The 17,979-nt window shown below is 47.5% G+C and overlaps 1 protein-coding gene across 3 annotated transcripts in view; it reads left to right on the top strand.

The window, feature by feature from the left end:
* Agfg2 (ArfGAP with FG repeats 2) overlaps nt 1-17,979 on the top strand; it is a 41,290-nt gene that overhangs the window by 16,855 nt on the left and 6,456 nt on the right. The window contains exons 2-10 of one of the 3 annotated variants that reach the window (XM_008832357.3): nt 787-880; nt 1,453-1,568; nt 5,978-6,131; nt 6,918-7,077; nt 8,447-8,572; nt 9,407-9,439; nt 16,488-16,608; nt 16,759-16,841; nt 16,940-17,020. In XM_008832357.3, coding sequence (XP_008830579.1) covers nt 787-880; nt 1,453-1,568; nt 5,978-6,131; nt 6,918-7,077; nt 8,447-8,572; nt 9,407-9,439; nt 16,488-16,608; nt 16,759-16,841; nt 16,940-17,020 — 968 coding nt within the window. The remainder of the gene's footprint in view (nt 1-786; nt 881-1,452; nt 1,569-5,977; nt 6,132-6,917; nt 7,078-8,446; nt 8,573-9,406; nt 9,440-16,487; nt 16,609-16,758; nt 16,842-16,939; nt 17,021-17,979) is intronic. The other 2 variants (XM_008832358.3, XM_008832359.3) reach the window with 2 other exon arrangements.

Below are 17,979 nucleotides of genomic sequence, written 5' to 3'. Positions count from 1 at the left end.
TGCTTTTATCCATCTGTTGTTATTGTTATCAGCATTGTTAAAGGCCTTCTCTTTTGCCCTCTCTCAAGGGACCTGAATAACAATAACAAGAGCAGGAAAATGGGATGTGGCTGCCTGTTTCCATTCCCAGAAGTGGCCCCTCAGCCTCCAGGATCTAGGGGCTTGCAGGGCACCTGGATCACAGGCTCCATCCGCCTCCACAGTTGATCCTGACTTTCTTCTTTGTTTCTCCAAGAAGTCTCCTTTATGTCTTATGCTGAAATTAGGAAGTAACTTTTGGTCAGGACTTAACATTTTTAGTACATTGATTTATTTATTTGTTTGTTTATTTGGGGAGTTGGAACATGAGTGCTGCAGTGCACATGTGGAGGCCAGAGGACAACCTGTGAGAGTTGGTTCTTCCCTTCTATCATGTGAGTCCTGGAAATAAAACTTAGATCATCAGACTTGGCAAGCATCTGTACCCACTGAGCCATCTTCCTGGACTTTCATAGGGATTTTTGGTTGTTTCTCTCCAGTTCTGGGGATGGAACTTAGGGTCTGTGTATGCTAAGCAAACTCTCTACTGATAAACCATAACCCCAGCCCCTCACTGGGGGATTCTAGGCAGGTGCTCTACCACCGAGCCACGCCTCCAGCTCCTCACTGAGGGATTCTAGGTAGGTAAGTGCTCTACTATTGAACCACACCCCCCCATCCCTGGTTTCTGGTTCTAACTGAGCCTTATGTGCTGCTTCAGTCTTCCTTTCACTCACTACATTGTACTTCTCTGTCTCTACTCCACAGGAGAGGCCTGAACCCCCCTCATCGAGTCAAGTCCATCTCCATGACAACTTTCACCGAGCCTGAAGTCCTATTCCTGCAATCTCGTGGAAATGAGGTGAGCCGCTGCTGAAGGAAGAGGTAGCAAACTGCAGCAGCCCCACTTGATAGCAAAGCTTTATCTCAAGGTTGAAAATCCCTACTGTTTTCTTTGTTTTCTGTGCTCACATGCTGGGGGTGGGGGGATGAGAGGGTGCCAGTGTGCCTTGACACGTGTGGAGGTCAGAGGAGAACGTAATGGGAGTTATTTCTGTCTTTCCACCACGTGTGGGTCCCAGGGATCAAACTCAGGTCAACAAGTGCCTTTACCTCCTGACCCACCCCTGCAGCCCCCAAACAGTTTTCTTTGGAGCTGATTCTTCATTTTTAATACATCTCTTGTGTTATATAAATTTGTATATTTATGTAAGGAAAGATCTCCCTTTAGATTATAAACTATGGGGTTGGGATCTGATCTCATTTGTAGGTGCATGTAATTCCTAGCACTGTGTCCAGGCTCAGTAGATACTTATCTGTGGATATGTCAACAGAAATGATATTGACCTGCTGACATCAATCAGAGGTCTGCTGACAGCATCCATCACATCCTGCCTTCTGCCCTCACTCCTGATACCGATTCTATCCCTTCAGGTCTGCCGGAAGATCTGGCTGGGTCTTTTTGATGCACGGACATCTTTAATACCAGATTCCAGGGACCCTCAGAAAGTGAAGGAGTTTCTCCAGGAAAAATACGAGAAGAAGAGATGGTAAGGAAGAAGAAAAGAGAGACACATGTCCAAGACGTGTCACTCAACAGTCTCTCGTTAACATTTCCATCAAAGACCAGGCTTGAGTAGGTCTATTCCCCACCTACACCCTCACTCCAGATTAAATTAGAGCTAAATTCTGACTTCAAAATAACAAATTGAAGCCAAGGGTTGGTGGTGCATTCCTGTAATCACAGCACTTGGGAGGCTGAGGCAGGAGGATCAGACATTCCAGGTCATCCTCAGCTATATATGGAATTTGAGGCCAACCTAGGCTACATGAAACCCTGTCTAAAAAAAAGAATAAAAGAAAAGAGAGAAAAAAAAAAAACATATGACATGAAAGAATTACCCTGTAGTGTTTTTTTTAAATATATTTTTTTATTTTATGAATGTTTTGCCTGCATGTATGTAGGTGTATTACATGAGTGCAGTGCCCATGGAGGCCAGAAAAGGGAGTTGAATTCCTTGGAACTGAAGTTACAGATCCTTGTTAGCCACCGTGTGGGTTCTGGGAACTGAACCCAGGTCCTCTGCAAGAGCATCCAGTGATCTTAACCACTGAGCCATCTCTCCAGACCCTAGTCCTGTAATTTTGTTTTAGATAGGGTCTCAGACTCCTATGTATCAGACTCCCTATATATTCAAGGATGACCTTGAATTTCTAAACTTCTTTACTTCACTTCCCCAGTGTTGAGAGTATAGGCATGCATGAACCATTACACCTGGTTTATGTGGTGCTGAGAATTGAACTCAGGACTTTGTGCATGCTAGGCTAGCACTCCACCAACTGAGCCACATTCCCAGCCCTAACCCTGCAGTACCGATGTTGTCTTTTTCAGGGGGGACTGATTGAGGTGCCTTTTTTTTGAGACAGGTTCTGTGCTAGATAGCTTTGGTTATCAACTTGACACACCTAGGTAGAGGGAACCTCAATTGTGGAATTTCCTCCATCGGACTGGCCTATGGCCATGTCTGTGGGGCATTTTCTTGATTATTGAGTGATGTGGGAGGGCCCAGCCCATTATGGGTGATGCCACCCCTGGGCAGGTAGGCCTGTGTTGTATAAGAAAGCAGGTTGAACATGTGCCAGGGGAGCAAGCCAGTAAGCAGTGTTCATCCATGCCTGTGCTCCAGCTCCTGCCTCCAGGTTCCTGCCCTGAGTTCCTACCTTGGGCTTCTTCAGTGATGAACTGGGAGATGTAAGCCAGATGAAAGCCAAGGCCTTTCCTCCTCAAGTTGGTATTGGTCAGAGTATTTTGTCACAGCAATTAAAGGCAAACCAGAACAGGGTCTCACTATGTAGCCTTGGCTAGTCTGGAACTCTATGTAGATCATGCTGGCCTGGAATGCTCAGAGATCTGCCTGTCTCTCAGCCTTCAAAGCCCTGGAATTAAAGATGTGTCACCACACCTGGTTGGGGGTGCTGGTTAGAGTGGGGACTAGTTCTTACAGCTCTAGCTCAGTCAATCTCATCTATACGGGAAACATGGCTGAAAACACACATCCTATAGTTGTATGTGTGTACCTGAGTATATGTGTATGCATCACAGGTGTGTAGTGCCTGCAGATGCCACAAGGCACCAAATTGATCCCCTGGAACTGGAGTTATAGGTTATTGTGAGCCATGCCATATGGATTCTTAGAATTGAACTCAGGTCCTGTGCATTAGGAAACAAGTGTTTCTAACTGCTGGTTCATCCTTCCAGCCCCTAGAGATTCCGTTTTCCTCGTACCTTTTCTCTCCATAAATTCTGTCTTCTGAGTCTTTAAGGTGTGTGCATGTTAGGGATGGTAAGGGTGGGGAGAGGCTGAGTAGAGAACTATATGGTAGAAAAGAAAGTGCAGGAGCAAAAAGATCAACACGATGAGATAGGTGTGGAGGGTGGGGGCAGCATGGAGGTTGATGTAGGGATAATTCCCTCAGTTACGTCTCCATTTTATTTTTTAAATTACATTTATTATGTGTGTATGTGTGTGGGTTCATGTGTGCTGATGTGCATGTGTGGAGGTCAGAGGACAATTTTGTGGAACAGGGTCTCTCCATGTGGGTTCTAGGATTGAACTCGGGTGGTCAGGTTTGACAGCAGGCTGCTTAACCCCCTGAGCCATTTCATTTTATTTTTCCAGTCAGAGTCCTTCACTGAGCCAATTTAGCTAGACTGGCTGGATAGGAAGCCCTAGGAACTGTCTGTCTCCACACCCTAGAGTTGGGGTTACAGGTGCATGTGCCACCACACCCGGCTTGGGTACTGGGGATCCAAACTCAGGTCCTCACGCTTGCCCAGTAAGCACTTCACTCACTGAGCATCTCCCTAGCCCAAGACTACCTTTTTTTGTGGGGGGGGCCTTTTTGAGACAGGGTCTCCCTGTAGCCCCAGCTATCCTGGAACTCGTTATGTAGACCAGGCTGGCCTTGAACTCACTGAGATCCGCCTGCCTCTGCCTCCCGAGTGCTGGGATTAAAGGCATGCGCCACCACACCCAGCTCAAGACTACCTTTTGAGACCCTCCTTGCAGTGTTATAGAAGTAAGATGCTTCCAGAATAGGCACTGTACACAACAGAAAGGAGCGTCTTCTATCAGTAGTAGCAGGAGCTGGAGGTCCTGATAGAACAGATGCGGTGTGGACCCCTCTATGGGACTGAGGAGGAGGAATCTGAAGAAACACACAGGAAGCTGGGCCTGGTGGTACAGGCCTGTCATCCCAGCTACTTTAGGAGGCTTAGGGAAGGAAATGGAAAGTTCAGGGCCTGCTTGGGCTATAGTATGAAATCAAGGCCAGGCTAGGCAACTTAGTGATACCCTGGCTCAAAATAAAAAAATACAAAAAGGGCTCACCTCTGGGGTAGTAGGCTCGTCTAACGTGGGAGGCTGAGTTTGATCCCTGGGGTGGGAGAAATAGGATCACTGACCCATCAATGTTATTGTATGTATGATTACTTAAAACCCAGATGGTTTGAGATATCAAGAGATGTCAGCAGGTAAAGAAAACGTTTGCCAAGCCTGATGATCTGAATTTGATCCCAGGGATCCACGTGGTGGAAGAAGAGACCCAACTCCTTCAAGTCATCCTGACTGCCACATGTGTACAGTTGCATGTACCACTGCCCCCCCCACACAAGAAATAAATAAGTTTTAAAAATAAGTTTAAAAAAAGAGGAGTGGGATGGGAGGCAGAGGCAGGCGGATCTTTGTGAGTTCGAGGCCAGCCTGGTCTACATAGTGAGTTCCAGGACAGCTGGGGCTACAGGGAGACCCTGTCTCAAAAAGACAAAAAAATAAAAAGAGGAGTGGGATTGGAGAGACGGCTCAGCAGTTACGAGAGTTTGCTATTCTTCCAGAGTTCTATTCCCAACACTCTTGTTTTGGGCAGCTCACAACTACCTGTAACTCCAGCTCCAGGGGATTTGATACCCTCTTTAGCCCCAGCTGGCCTGGAACTTGCTATGTAGACAAGGCTGGCCTCAAACTCACAGAGATCCACCTGCCTCTGCCTCCCAAGTGCAGGAATTTAAGGGGTCTGCCACTATGCCTGACTCCTAATGCCTTCTTTTGGCCTCTGTAGGCAGCTGTTATCAGGCCAGGCTTGGAGTATGATCCCACATACAGGAGGCAGAAGCAGATGTAGCTCTGTGAGTTCAAGAACAGCCAGGTCTACATAGTGAGTTTGAGGACAGCTAGGGGTACATCAGGAGACTATCCCAAAGTAAATAAATAAGTAAATAAGATCATTTTTAAAAGAGGAGAGAACCATTATTTTGCTAATTAACATATGCTAAATAATTTTTTTTGAAGAAGAGGACAAATAGACACAACCTAGAACAGACGGAGCATTCATGCAGAAAAAAAATTCAATAAAGCCTGGATGTGTTACACACCTAATCCCAGCACCCTGGAGGAGATCAGCAATTCAAGGCCAGCCTGGGCTACATAAGACCCTGTCTCAAAATGAACAAAAACGGGCTGGGGAGATGACTCAGCAGTTAGGAGCACTGACTGCTCTTGTAGAGGTCTCAGGTTTGATTTCCAGCACGTGCATGGCAGTAATTCCAGTTCTAGGGGATCCGACACCCTGCTTTCTTATGTAACACAGGACCACCTGCCCAGGGTGGCACTGCCCACAGTAGCCTGAGCCCTCATACATCACTCAATAATCAAGAAGATGCCCTACAGACATGGCCACAGGCCAGTCCAATGGAGGCAATTCCCCAATTGAGGCTCCTTCTACCCAGGTGTGTCAAGTTGACAAAGCTACCCACCACAATTGCTAAATTCTCTATTCCTAAAGGGTACTTAGTGAAGAAAAAAGTCTTTGACCCCTGGAGCCTGTGTTTTTCCCAAGCACCTCTGCTGAGCATGATTCACAGTTTTAACTTTCCTTACAGCTTAACTGTTCTTTCTCACAGGTATGTCCCCCCAGAGCAAGTCAAAGGGCCTTCTTATACCAAAGGCAGTGCCTCCACCCTTGTGCCAGGCTCCATCCCAGAAGGGAAGCCCCTGCGTACACTTCTGGGGGATGCCGTGCCGTCTCTCTCGGACGTTGCTTCCACATCAAGCCAGGTAACCCTCAGAGCTGATACTCAGATTCCTATTGAGATTTAGTTAGACTGTGAGGTGAGTGTATCCTTCCTAAATAAGTCAGACCCCCTGGATGTAGCAGACAAACAACACAGGCACTATAAGTTCTCAGCCCTGCTGTTACTGTTGGCTTGCATCTGTCACCTCTGGACCTCAGATTTTTTTTTTTAATTTTATGTATATGAGTGTTTTGCATGTATTTAAGTGCCCACAGGAGCCAGAAGAGGGCATTGGATCCCCTAGAACTGGAGTTACAGGTGGTTGTTAGCTACCATGTGAGTGTTGGGAACCAAACCTGGGTCCTCTGCAAGGGCTGCCAGTGCTCTTAACCCCTGAGCCATCTCTCCTGTCCCCTGTACCTCAGATTTTTTGCAAGACAGACCCCAACAGGAAGTGGTATTTAAGGAAATCACAATGTTGCCCTCCATCCTGACCTGTCCTCCAAGGGGCCAGGACAGTGCTTCCAGTACCTAGGAAAGATGAATTGGTAGCAAACCCTAGGCATTGTGGGACATCTTCCCATGTATTTCAGTGTCACCTGACTAAGGTTTTCTAAAATACCTAGTTCTTAGGGCTGATGTTCTGGGTTGAGGACTAGCTGAGTTATAAGGGGGACTTGGGCAACCTCCACATGGGAACCCTCTTAGCTGAGGCACCGACTTCAGTCTTTCCTTTTTCTGTTTACCTGTCTGGGGGAAGCCTGGGGAGCTCTGGAGGGGTCTAGGTTGTGTGTGGGATTCTAAGTGCCACATGCAATTCTTTCCTGAGTCTGCCAGCCAGTCTCAGGCTCGAACGGCCCGGAGCGCTCAGCCTCTTTCCAATTCATCCACCAAGAAAGCCAGCACTGACCTGCTGGCTGATATCGGTGGAGACCCCTTTGCTGCTCCTCAGGTGGTGCCAGCCTTCGCCACATTCCCAGCCTTTGGAGGTGAGTGACAATAACCTGCTTATGTCCTGTAGACTTATTTAGTCCCTTTGGCACTGACTGTTCTATGTGACTGGCAGGATTGGGGTCACAGAGAAAGCAAGCATTGTATTTGAGGGTTTGGCCATAAAGCATTAGAGCTGGCAGCTCGTAGCATCTCCTTTAACATTGGAAGAGCCTTAAAAAAATGTGAATGTCTTGTCTGCATGTATGGAAGTGCCCATAGAGGCCAGAAAAGGGACCCTGGAACTGGAGTTAAAGAGGTTTTGTTAGCCACCATGTAGGTGTTGGGAACTGAACTGTGTCCTCTACAAGAGCAGCCAGTGCTCTTAACCATGGAGCCATCTGGCCAGTACCTCAAAGAGTCTGTTTTATTAATTTCTCTCTGCTAAGATGGGAAGGGAGCTGGGCGTGGTAGTGCATGCCTGTAATCCCAGTATTTAGGAAGCTGAAGTTAGAGAACCAAGAGTTGTATAATCATTCCCTTTTTGTGTTGTGCATATTCATATATGTGCACATGTGCATGTTGAGACCAGAGAACAACCTTGGGTGTTATTCCTCAGGTACTGTCCACCTTAAAAAAAAAATTTATGTGTATGAGTGTTTTGCCTACACAAGTGTGCAGTGTCCGCAGAGGTCAGAAGACGGCATTGGAGCCTGTGGAGCTGGAGTTACAGCTGGTTGCTCTCAGCCATGTGGGTGCTGGGAACCGAACCTGGGTCCTCTGCAAGTGCAGCTTTACTGATGAGCCATCTCTCCAGCCTCCATCTTTTTAGACAGTTTCTCACTGAGACCTGCCAAGTAGGCTAGGCTGGCTGACCAGTCAGTCCCAGAGATCCACCTGTCTCTTTGTGTCATGTTGGGATTACAAGCATACCACAGTGTCTGGTTGTTGTTTTTTTTGTGGTTTTGTTTTGGTTTTTTACATGGGTTCTGGGGATTGAACTCGGGTTTTTGAGACAAGAACATGCTAAGTAGCCCAGCCTGGTCTTGAACTCACGATCCTCCCACCCTTTCCTCCTGAGTGTTGGGAATCACAGGTGTGCGCCACCATGCCTGATCATGTAAACAGTTCTCTGCAACCTTTTTTTTTTTTTTTTTTTTAATGTGTATGAGTATCTAGCCTGCTTGTGTAAAGGTGCACCTGTGTCATGAAATACCCATGAAGGTCAGAAGAGGGTGTCAGATTCCCTGGAACTGGAACTATGAATGGTTGTTAACCACTGTGTGTGTGTGTGTGTGTGTGTGTGCGCGCACAAGTGCACGCTCTGGGATTCGAATCTGGGTCTTCTGCAAGAACAGCCAGTGCTCTTAACGCTGAGTCATCTCTCCAGTCCCCTCTTTGCAACCTTTATATTCCCTCCACCTAAAGGCCAGACTCCTGCCCATGGGGGCTTTGCCAACTTTGATGCCTTCAGCAGCAGCCCTGGCTCTTCAGCCTTCGGAAGCCTTCCTCCAGCAGGTCAAACCCCATTCCAGGCCCAGCCAACTCCCACAGGTAAACTGCCCCACCCGTTCCATGAGTCTCTTTCAACAGCATCAGCCATCTACTTCCATACATCACCCTTCCTTCACATCCTCACTCACCTTAGGAAAGAGTCACTTGCTTCTCCTGGAACCATGGATGTGGTGCATGTCACTCTCAGACAGGGGGCACTGTGGCTCTGTTTTTCATGTAAGGAAACCAGCTACAATTTTGACAGGGGTTTCTACCCCAGGAAATTCTACTTCTTTTCGTGTGTGTGTGTGTGTGTGTGTGTGTGTGTGTGTGTACGTACATGTTGGGGGGTGGCAAGCATGCCAAAACATTCGTGTAGGTCAGAGGACAACTTTCAAGACTCTCTCCTTCCACTGTGGGTTCCAGGGATCAAACTCAGGTTATCAGGCATGAACTACAAGCTCTTTTGATCCACTGAGCCATGTCACTAGCCCCTCAGGAAATACAGGAAACCTGAGTCCTGGAAAATGTACGTGGGTAGGACCTGTTCCCCTAAGGTGTTTTGATTGTCTATAATATGCTGCCCCAAAGGATCAAGCAGATAGATAGGTCAAGTTCAAGGTAATCTCTAGAAGCCCACACTCATCCCTGTAACAGCAAAGTTTTTTTTTTTAATTGAAGAAGACTCTGGAGATACCTTTGGAAACACTTTTCAGTTCTTCTCCAAGCCCCCAGACATTGGCCTCCTTAGCCCTGGGGCTGCCTCTCATCCTTTGGATGTTCTGGACAGCAGGCACAGGCAGCTGAGACCAAATGTCCAGGGGCAAGCCAGTGACTCACATTGTCTCTCTCCCTTCCTCTACCCTGCTTTTTCCTCTCCATCCTCATTGCCAGCCAGTCGGATGCTAACCGGGAGTTACAGCTTTGGTGAGTTCTTTCCACCTCTCAGCCTACCCAAGGTCTTCTAGTCAGAGGGTTTTGAGGTCTTTAAAATGTAGCCTGGCTAGGGTATGGTTCAGTGATAAAATGTGTGCTTAGAATGCTGAGACGCTGTGTTCCATCCCCAGAATGAAAAACACACTTATAAAATTGAGCTGTTTTATAAATAAGGTAATTAAGCAGGTTTTCAAGTTGTACAACACATAGTGGCAGAGCTGAGACTTCCTGACCCTCTACCCACAACCTTCCCACTGTGCTACTCTGACTGCAGGGTGGCTTTTAATTGATTGATTTTGTGGTTCTTGGGATTGAACTATGGCCTCAGGCAAACAAAGTACCACTGAACCACAACCTCAGCCCTCATTGGGGGATTCTAGGCAGGTGCCCTATCACTGACCCACACCCCCAGCCCCTCATTGGGGGATTCTAGGCAGGTGCTCTATCACTGAGCCACACACACAGCCCCTCACTGGAGGATTCTAGGCAGGTGCTCTATGACTGAGCCACACCCCAGCCCCTTGCTGGGGGATTCTAGGCAGGTGCTCTACCACTGAGCCACACCCCAGCCCCTCACTGGAGGATTCTAGGCAGGTGCTCTATGACTGAGCCACACCCCAGCCCCTCACTGGAGGATTCTAGGCAGGTTCTCTATGACTGAGCCATGCCCCTGGCTCCTCACTGGGGAATGCTAGGTAGATACTTGCTGTAGTTTACCTTCAATTGCTGTGACAAAATACTCTGACCAATACCAACTTGAGGAGGAAAGGGTTTATTTGGCTTACATCTCTCAGGTCACAGTTCATCACTGAGGAAGCCCAAGGTAGGAATTCAGAGCAGGAACATGGAGGCAGGAGCAAAAGTATAGGTCAGAGGAACGCTGCGAATTGGCTTGTTCCCCTGGCCCCTGTTCAACCTGCTTTTTTATTTATTTTATGTGTATGCGTGCATTGCCTGCATGTGAGTGCACCCATGTTGTGCAATGCCGTGGAGGTCAGAAAAGGGCTTTGGATTCCCCTGAAACTGGAGTTAAGGATGGTTTGTAGCCACAATGTGGGTGCTAGGAATCGAAGCTAGGTCCTCTGCAAGAGCAGTCAGTGCTCTTAACCGCTGAGCCATCTCTCCAGCCCCACAGCCTGCTTTCTTACACAACATAGGCCTACCTGCCCAGGGGTGGTACCACCCACCGTGGGCTGGGCCCTCCCACATTACTCAATAATCAAGAAGATGCCCCACAGACATGGCCGGAGGCCAATCCAATGAAGGCAATTCACTAATTAAGGCTCCTTCAACCCAGGTGTGTCAAGTTGACACTAAAACTGTCCAGTACGGCACTACTTCTGATTATATCCTCAGTCATTTTTATTTTGAAACAGGTCTTACTAAGTTGCCCAGGCTTGTCTTGAACTTTCAGTCCTCTTGAATAGCTAGGATTACAGGCCTTCACCACCAACCTCTTTGTGTTGTTTTTTGTTGTTGTTTTTTTTTTTTTAATGGAACAGAAGAGAAATACTAATGAAAGTTAAAAAGTAGAAGGCACTTGCCACGAAGCTTGATGATTTGAAATTGATCCCAGGAACCCACATGGTAGAAGAAAGAACCCACTTGCAGAGCTGTCCTCTGATCTCCACATGAACCATATGCACACACACAAATAAATAAATGCATAAATAATGTAAAAAAATGAAGTTAAGGGGCTGGAGAGATGGCTTAGCAGTTAAGAACACTGGGTGTTCTTTCAGAAAACCCAGGTTCAAATCCCAGCACCCACATGGCAGCTAACAACTGTCCGTAACTCCAGTTTCGGGGATCTGACAGCCTCTTCTGTTCTCCAAGGGCACTGCATGACTTATCTACATGCAGGCAATACACACATAAAAATAATAAAAATTTTTTTAAAAAAAATTGAAGTTAAAGCTGGGCAAGGTGGCGCATGCCTTTAATCCCAGCACTTTGTAGGCAGATGCAGGCGGATCTTTGTGAGTTCGAGGCCAGCCTGGTCTACATAGCGAGTTCCAGGTCAGCTGGGGCTACAGAGAGACCCTGTCTCAAAAAGACAAAAAAGAAAAAAAAAATTGAAGTTAAAATCCACAAAGAAATTTTCATAATTACATCCTTAAAGTAACTGGCAATTAACCCTGAGACCCACAAAGTACAAACTACTAGACACCATGACAGTTTAACAAGCCACCAGAGGAGACTATGATATGTTCACAGGACTAACACGTAAGATGGACAGGATGGCCAGTAAGTGCTTGACAAGTTTGCTCTAGTTAGAGGTAGAACTTTATACACAGCCCATAGGATATCTTCTTCCTCCTCCCTCCTTTCCTTCTCTTCCGTCCCTCTTTCCCTCTCTTCCTTCCTCCCTCCCTCCTCATTTTCCCCCCTTTTCCCTTTGCTCCCTTCCTTCCTCCTCTCCTTCCCTCCATCCCTCCCTTTCTCATCCTGCCTTCCCTTTCCCCTTCCTACTTTCCTTCTTTCCCATTTTCCCCTCCCTCCCTAACTTATAGAGCAGGTGATTTCACCCATGCTAATTATATACTGTACCACTGAGCTACATACCCAGCCCTCAATATATTTTTTTAAAACATATAACTCTTCATGGTTGGACAGCATACTAGGGAAATTTCCATCAGTTCCAACAAATAAGAATTAGACATCCTGTTCCAGGAGTGAACAAAGCCTGAAAGGTACAGAGGGGACAGGAGGGGGATGCAAGGTAAGAACTGACAAATGTTAATCTCTGTATTTTCTTAAACTCCTGTAAATAAAAGAAGAATGGAATACTGACAATAGAAACAGAGAAAAAATGGGATTATGTTTTGCTTCGCCAATCAGAGAAATACAAGCTGGAATAAGATACTTTTGTACATTATATTGTTTAAAAAAAAAATTTTAGCTGGGCGTGGTGGCACAGGCCTTTAATCCCAGCACTGGGGAGGCAGAGGCAGGCAGATCTCTGAGTTCCAGGCCAGCTGGGGCTATAGGGAGACCCTATCTCAAAAAAAACCCTTAATTTTTCATTTATTTATTTATTTGGGGGTGTGCATGCCACATCATGAGTGTGAAGATCAGAGGCCAACTTATGGGAATCAGTTCTTCATCCTCCATGTGGATCCTGGGAATCAAGTTCAGTGTCCAGGCTTGGCAGCAATATGCCCTTATCAGCTGAGCTGTCTCAACAGCCTAGCAAAAACGTTTAAAGATTGGCAATGAGCAGCATTGTTGGGAGATGTGGACCCTCCCTCCTGTGGGTTGTTAGCAGGAGTGGAAATCAATGTAAGAATATACAGTTTAAGCTGGGTGTGGTGGCACAGTCCCTTAATCCCAGCAGAGGCAGGCAGATCTCTGGGAGTTTAAAGCCAACCTGGTCTACATATGGAGTTCTTGTCTCAAAAAACAAAGCAAAACAAATAGAATAGCCAGAGAGAGGCTTCCTGGGAAAGGGAGCACTGGGTAAAAATGACAAAAACAGCTTTCTTCTTCATGTATCTTTTGTGATGGCGGGGATCTGACTCAGGGACTCATGCATGCTTAGAACACTCTTCAGTTGAACTACACCCCAATCTAAGGTTGGTTTAAACCCTTCCCTTCAGAGGCTTTCCTCATCTAGGCATATTGGCTCATATCTGTACTTCTAGTGATCATGAGTCTGAGTCAGGAGAGTCCAGAGCAGGACTCAAGAGTTCAGACTAACCTGGGGTACCTAATAAGTTTGAGGCCAGCCTGCTTTGAGAGGCAGGGGGTGAGTGGAGGAAAAGAAAAGGAACTGAGTGGTAGGTCCACCACAAGTTGAAGGATAGCCTGGGCTACATAGTCTCAGGCTAATCTAAGCTACAGAGTAAGTCTCTATCTTCAAAACAAGTGCCCTAGGGAGGTAGCTTGGTTGGTAGAGTGCTTGCCTAGCATGTACGAAGTCCAGGCTTCAGTCCCTGGCACCACATAAACTCGATGTGGAGGGTCACACTTGTCACCCCAGCACTCAGGATGATGGATACAGGAAGATCAGAAGTTCAAGGTCACAAACTGGGCATGGTGGCACACACCTTTAATCTTAGCAGAGTTAGATGGATCTCTGTGAGGTCGAGGCAAGCCTGGTCTACATAGGGAGTCCAGGCCAGCTGGGGCTACAGGGGGTCCCTGCCTCCAAAACAAAAAGGAATATGCCCAGCTGCATAGGAAGTTTGAGGCTAGTCTGGGATACATGAGACCCTGTCTTGAAAGAGGAGCTTTTGGACTGGGGCTGTAGTTCTGTGGTGGAATATTAACCCGACACGTGCCAGCCCCTGGTAGCACCATAAGAGAGAGCACCATTGATAAATTCTGAGAACTGGGCATCTCCTGACAACCTAGCTTTTATTTATTTATTTATTTTATGTGTATGAGTCTAAATGCACCCATGTCATGCAGTGCCCATGGAGGTCAGAAGAGGGCATTCAGTCTCCTAGGACTGGAGTTACGGATGGTTGTTAGCTACCATGTGGGTGCTGGGAACCAAACCTAGTCCTTTGAAAAAGCAGCCAGTGCTTTTTAACCACTGAGCCATCTCTCCAGCTCCTTAGGTTATTTTGGTGTTTTTTGATCTTTTTGAGGCAGGGTCTCCCTGTAGCCCCAGTTGGCCTGGAACTCAGTATGTAGACCAGGCTGGTTTTGAACTCAACAGAGATCTGCCTGCCTCACAAGTGCTGGGATTAAAGGTGTGCACCACCACACCCAGCTAGGTTTTATTTTTATATTTCTGACAGATATAGAGAAGGGAGATTTCTAAAGTGCAACTCCTGGGGTCAGCAAGAAGGCTTACTGGATAAAGGTGCTTGCTGCCAAACTCAATGACCTGAGTTTGAGCTGTAAAACTCACATGGTGGAAGGAGAGAACCAGCTCTCATAAATTGTCCTCCAACCTCCTCATGTCTGTCATGCCATGCACGCTTAACTCACATACATACACACAAAGGAAGAAAGGAAGGAAAGAGGGGGAGGGAGGGAGGGAGGAAGGAAGGGAGGGAAAATACACTTTTATTAGAAGTCAGAGGAAGAGCCAGTCTGGTGGGGCTTGACTTTAATCCCAGCACTCTGGAGGCAGAGGCAGGTTGATCATTGTGAGATAAGATGAGCCAAATTTACACAGCAAGTTCGAGGCAGGGGGAGACCCTGTCTCAAAAAGACCCCCCCCCCAAAAAAAAAAAGAAATAGTAAAAAAGTGCAGCTTTGGAGCTGGTGGGGAACCTGGGTTAAGACTAGCTCTGCCCTCTAGTGTCCACAGGGAAGCACTTCCCAGGCTGCAGTCCAGACAGGAGTCAGCTGGGACTAAAGGCCTGGGCCTCCCCAGGGAAGCAGCCAGACATGGACACCCGTGCTGTACTGGCGAGTTGACTCATCTGAAGGAGGAAGCTGTGTTTGCTCAGAAACCTTGTGTACTCTGAGTCAGGCAGGCAGACTGGGGAAAGGCCTGACCCAGATCCACCAGCCTTACATCCTATGGTTGGAAGGCATAGAAGGGGGCCAGCGAGATGGCTCAGTGGGTGAAGGGCACTTGCCATGCAAGCTTGAAGACCCGAGTTCAGTCGCCAGAACTCATGTAAAAAGCAAGAGGCAGTGATGCACACTGGCAACTCCAGCATGCCCATGACGAATTGTGAGACAGAGACAGGAGAATCATGCAGAAACTCAGAGGCCAGCCTGAAGCACACAGCAGGGCAGAAACAAGGAGAGGCCCTGTGCCCACAAAGGAGAGCCACCCCCCAAAAGTTGTCTGCTGGCCTCCACGTGCATGTTATGGTATACTCAAACCTGCACACACACTAAATAAAAATTTAAAAAATAAATATAGCCTTTAGAGGAAGAGGAAAATAGAAATTCAGATTATAGTGCTGGCTCCTTCTAAAGGCCAAACTTTAACTAGGATGTAGCTCAATGGCAGAGCACTTGCCTGCATGTACAAGGCCCTGGGTTCACCACCCCACAAAAAGAAAAGTAAATACTGAGCATGGTCTCTCATTCCTATAATCTCAACACTCAGGCTGAGGCAGGATTGCCACAAGTTTGAGGCTTGCCTGGGCTACATAGACCCTGTCTAAAAAACATCAAAGCCTTGAGACATAGTTCTGACTTGTCTAGCATGCACAGGACCCTGGATTTGACCCTCAGCTTAGAAGCTTGGAATATAGCTCAGTAGGCTGCTTGTCTTGTATACACAAAGCCCTGGATTCAATCCCCAGTACCAGTACCACATACACCAGGCATAGCAGTGCACTACTATAATCCTAGCACTTAGGAAGCTGAGGCAAGAGGATAAAGGAGAGTTTAAGACCCTGAGACCCTGTCAAAAAAGAGAAGGGAGAATTTTTGTTTAATGCTGAAAAAAAAAATGGGTATGGTGGTGCATACCTTGAATCCCAGCACTCTAGAAACAGAGGCAGGTAGATCTCTGTGAGCTCCAGGCCAGCCTGGTCTACATAGTGAGTTTGAGGCCAGCCAAGGCTATATAGTAAGACCCTGTCTCAAAAAAGAAAGGGGTAAGAGAGATGGTTCAAGGTTAAGAGCACTTGTTGCTCTTACAGAGGACCCGAGTTCAGTTCCCAGCACCCACATGACAACTCAACAACTGTCTGTAACTCCAGTTCCAGGGAATCTGGCACATTCTTCTGGCCTCCACAGGTACTGCACACATGTGGTACACTTACATATGTGCAGGCAAATACTCATACACATAAAGTCAAAATAAAAACTGCTTTTAAAAAAGAGGAATGTCACTTTAACAAAGCAAGAGGGGATGGCTGACATCAGGAATTGCCTTCTCAAAGTGGGAGCTTGTAGCACTAGGCAGCTGGAGAAGGCCTGGGCTACTGCCTTGCTTTGAAGTCTCTGCAGGAGATGGCTGTCCCATACTAGGTGGTCCTGGGAAACCTGGGCTGGCTCAGAATCCAAGGGATCCCTCCTGCCATGACTACACTCCTCCACCCCCACCTCCATCTTCCTTCCTGCCCCTTCCTTCTGGTCTCACCTCAGCTCTCCTTGTTTGATCTACCTCATCCAGGGAGCAGCCTGGCATCTCCGTTTGGTGCCGTTCCTCTTGCAACCACCAGTCAGCCCAACAGTCTAGCAGATGTGGGTGGCCTCCTGGGACCTGGGGTGGCAGCTGGAGGTCTCCCTGGCAGGTAATCATGGGGGTGACTCACCTGAAGATTGGTGGCATTTTCCCAGCCTGCTTGCTTCCTCCTGGCTCCCTGGCCTGGTCTGGGATAACATAATACGCTTGCTTTGTCCTTGCTGAAAAATGCCCATCTCCACCTCTCTCTGTGTATCAGTGTCTTTGGGATGCCCAGTCAAGTTTCCCCGCTGCAGTCGGTCTCAACAGGTGTCAGTGGCAACACAGGGCTCCCCTTTGGAGGTAAGTCCTACCTGGGGAGACCTGGGAGGGGATCCAAGACAGGCACCCAAGATTGAAAGGAATACTCAACAACCTCTCTGCTTTTCTGTCCTGGGCAGCTTTCACCAACCCATTCGCCACCCCTGCCCAGCCCCAGCTGCCTTCCACCAACCCATTCCAACCCAATGGCCTGGCCCCAGGTAAGTCCCCAGAACTGTCCTACCCTTTTAGGCTTTCTCCCCTAACCCCACATCCCACGTCCAAAGACTAGTCAACAACCCATTCCCTGCCACTGTCCACCAGCCCAGATCAGATCCAGGCCACCTAAGTGGGCTAAAAGTTGACTCGCCTATGTCATACAGCCAGAATTTCACAGTGAGAAAAACTAGACAGGCCAGGCATGGTAGTACATGGGTTACTACACCTCCTGTAATCCTAGCACTGGGGAGACAGAAAGGAGGATTGCTACAAGTTTGAGGATAGCCTGGGCTATGTATTTTAAGCCAGCCAGGGCTACAGTGTGAGACCTTACCTCAAAAAATCCAAGAACAGGGGTTAGAGAGGTACCTCAGTGGTTAAGAGCACTGACTGCTCTTGCAGACGACCAGAGTTCAATTCCCAGCACGCACATGGCGGTTAACAATTGTCTGTAACTCTAGTTCCAGAGGAATCTTAACCTCCTCTTCTGACCTCCCTGAGGATTGCACAACACAGGTGTACTACATATGTAGGCAATACACTCATACACATAAAATAAAAAATTTTTAAACCCAAGAAGGGGCTGGCATGGTAGCACAGATCTTTAATCTCAGTACTCAGGAGGCAGAGACAGGCAGATCTCTTTGAGATTGAGACTAGCCTGGTCTACTGCTCTACATAGCAAGTTCCAGGCCAGCTAGGGCTATAGAAAAACCCTGTCTCAAAAGAAAAAATAAAGCAAGAAGAGCAGGAGTGGTGGCACACACCTTTAATCTCAGCACTCAGGAGGCAGAGGCAGGCAGGTCTCTGTGAATTTGAGGCCAGCTCAATCTACATAGCTCCAGGCCAGCCAGGGCTATAGAGCCTGTCTCAAAAAGCAAACATACATACACACACACACACACACACACACACACACACACACACACACACACACGAGAGAGAGGGGGGGGAGAGAAGA

This window comes from Nannospalax galili, unplaced genomic scaffold, assembly GCF_000622305.1.
Source record: "Nannospalax galili isolate Female #2095 unplaced genomic scaffold, S.galili_v1.0 scaffold675, whole genome shotgun sequence".
Taxonomy (NCBI): Eukaryota; Metazoa; Chordata; class Mammalia; order Rodentia; family Spalacidae; genus Nannospalax; species Nannospalax galili.
This window is presented reverse-complemented; position numbering and strand designations above follow the sequence as displayed.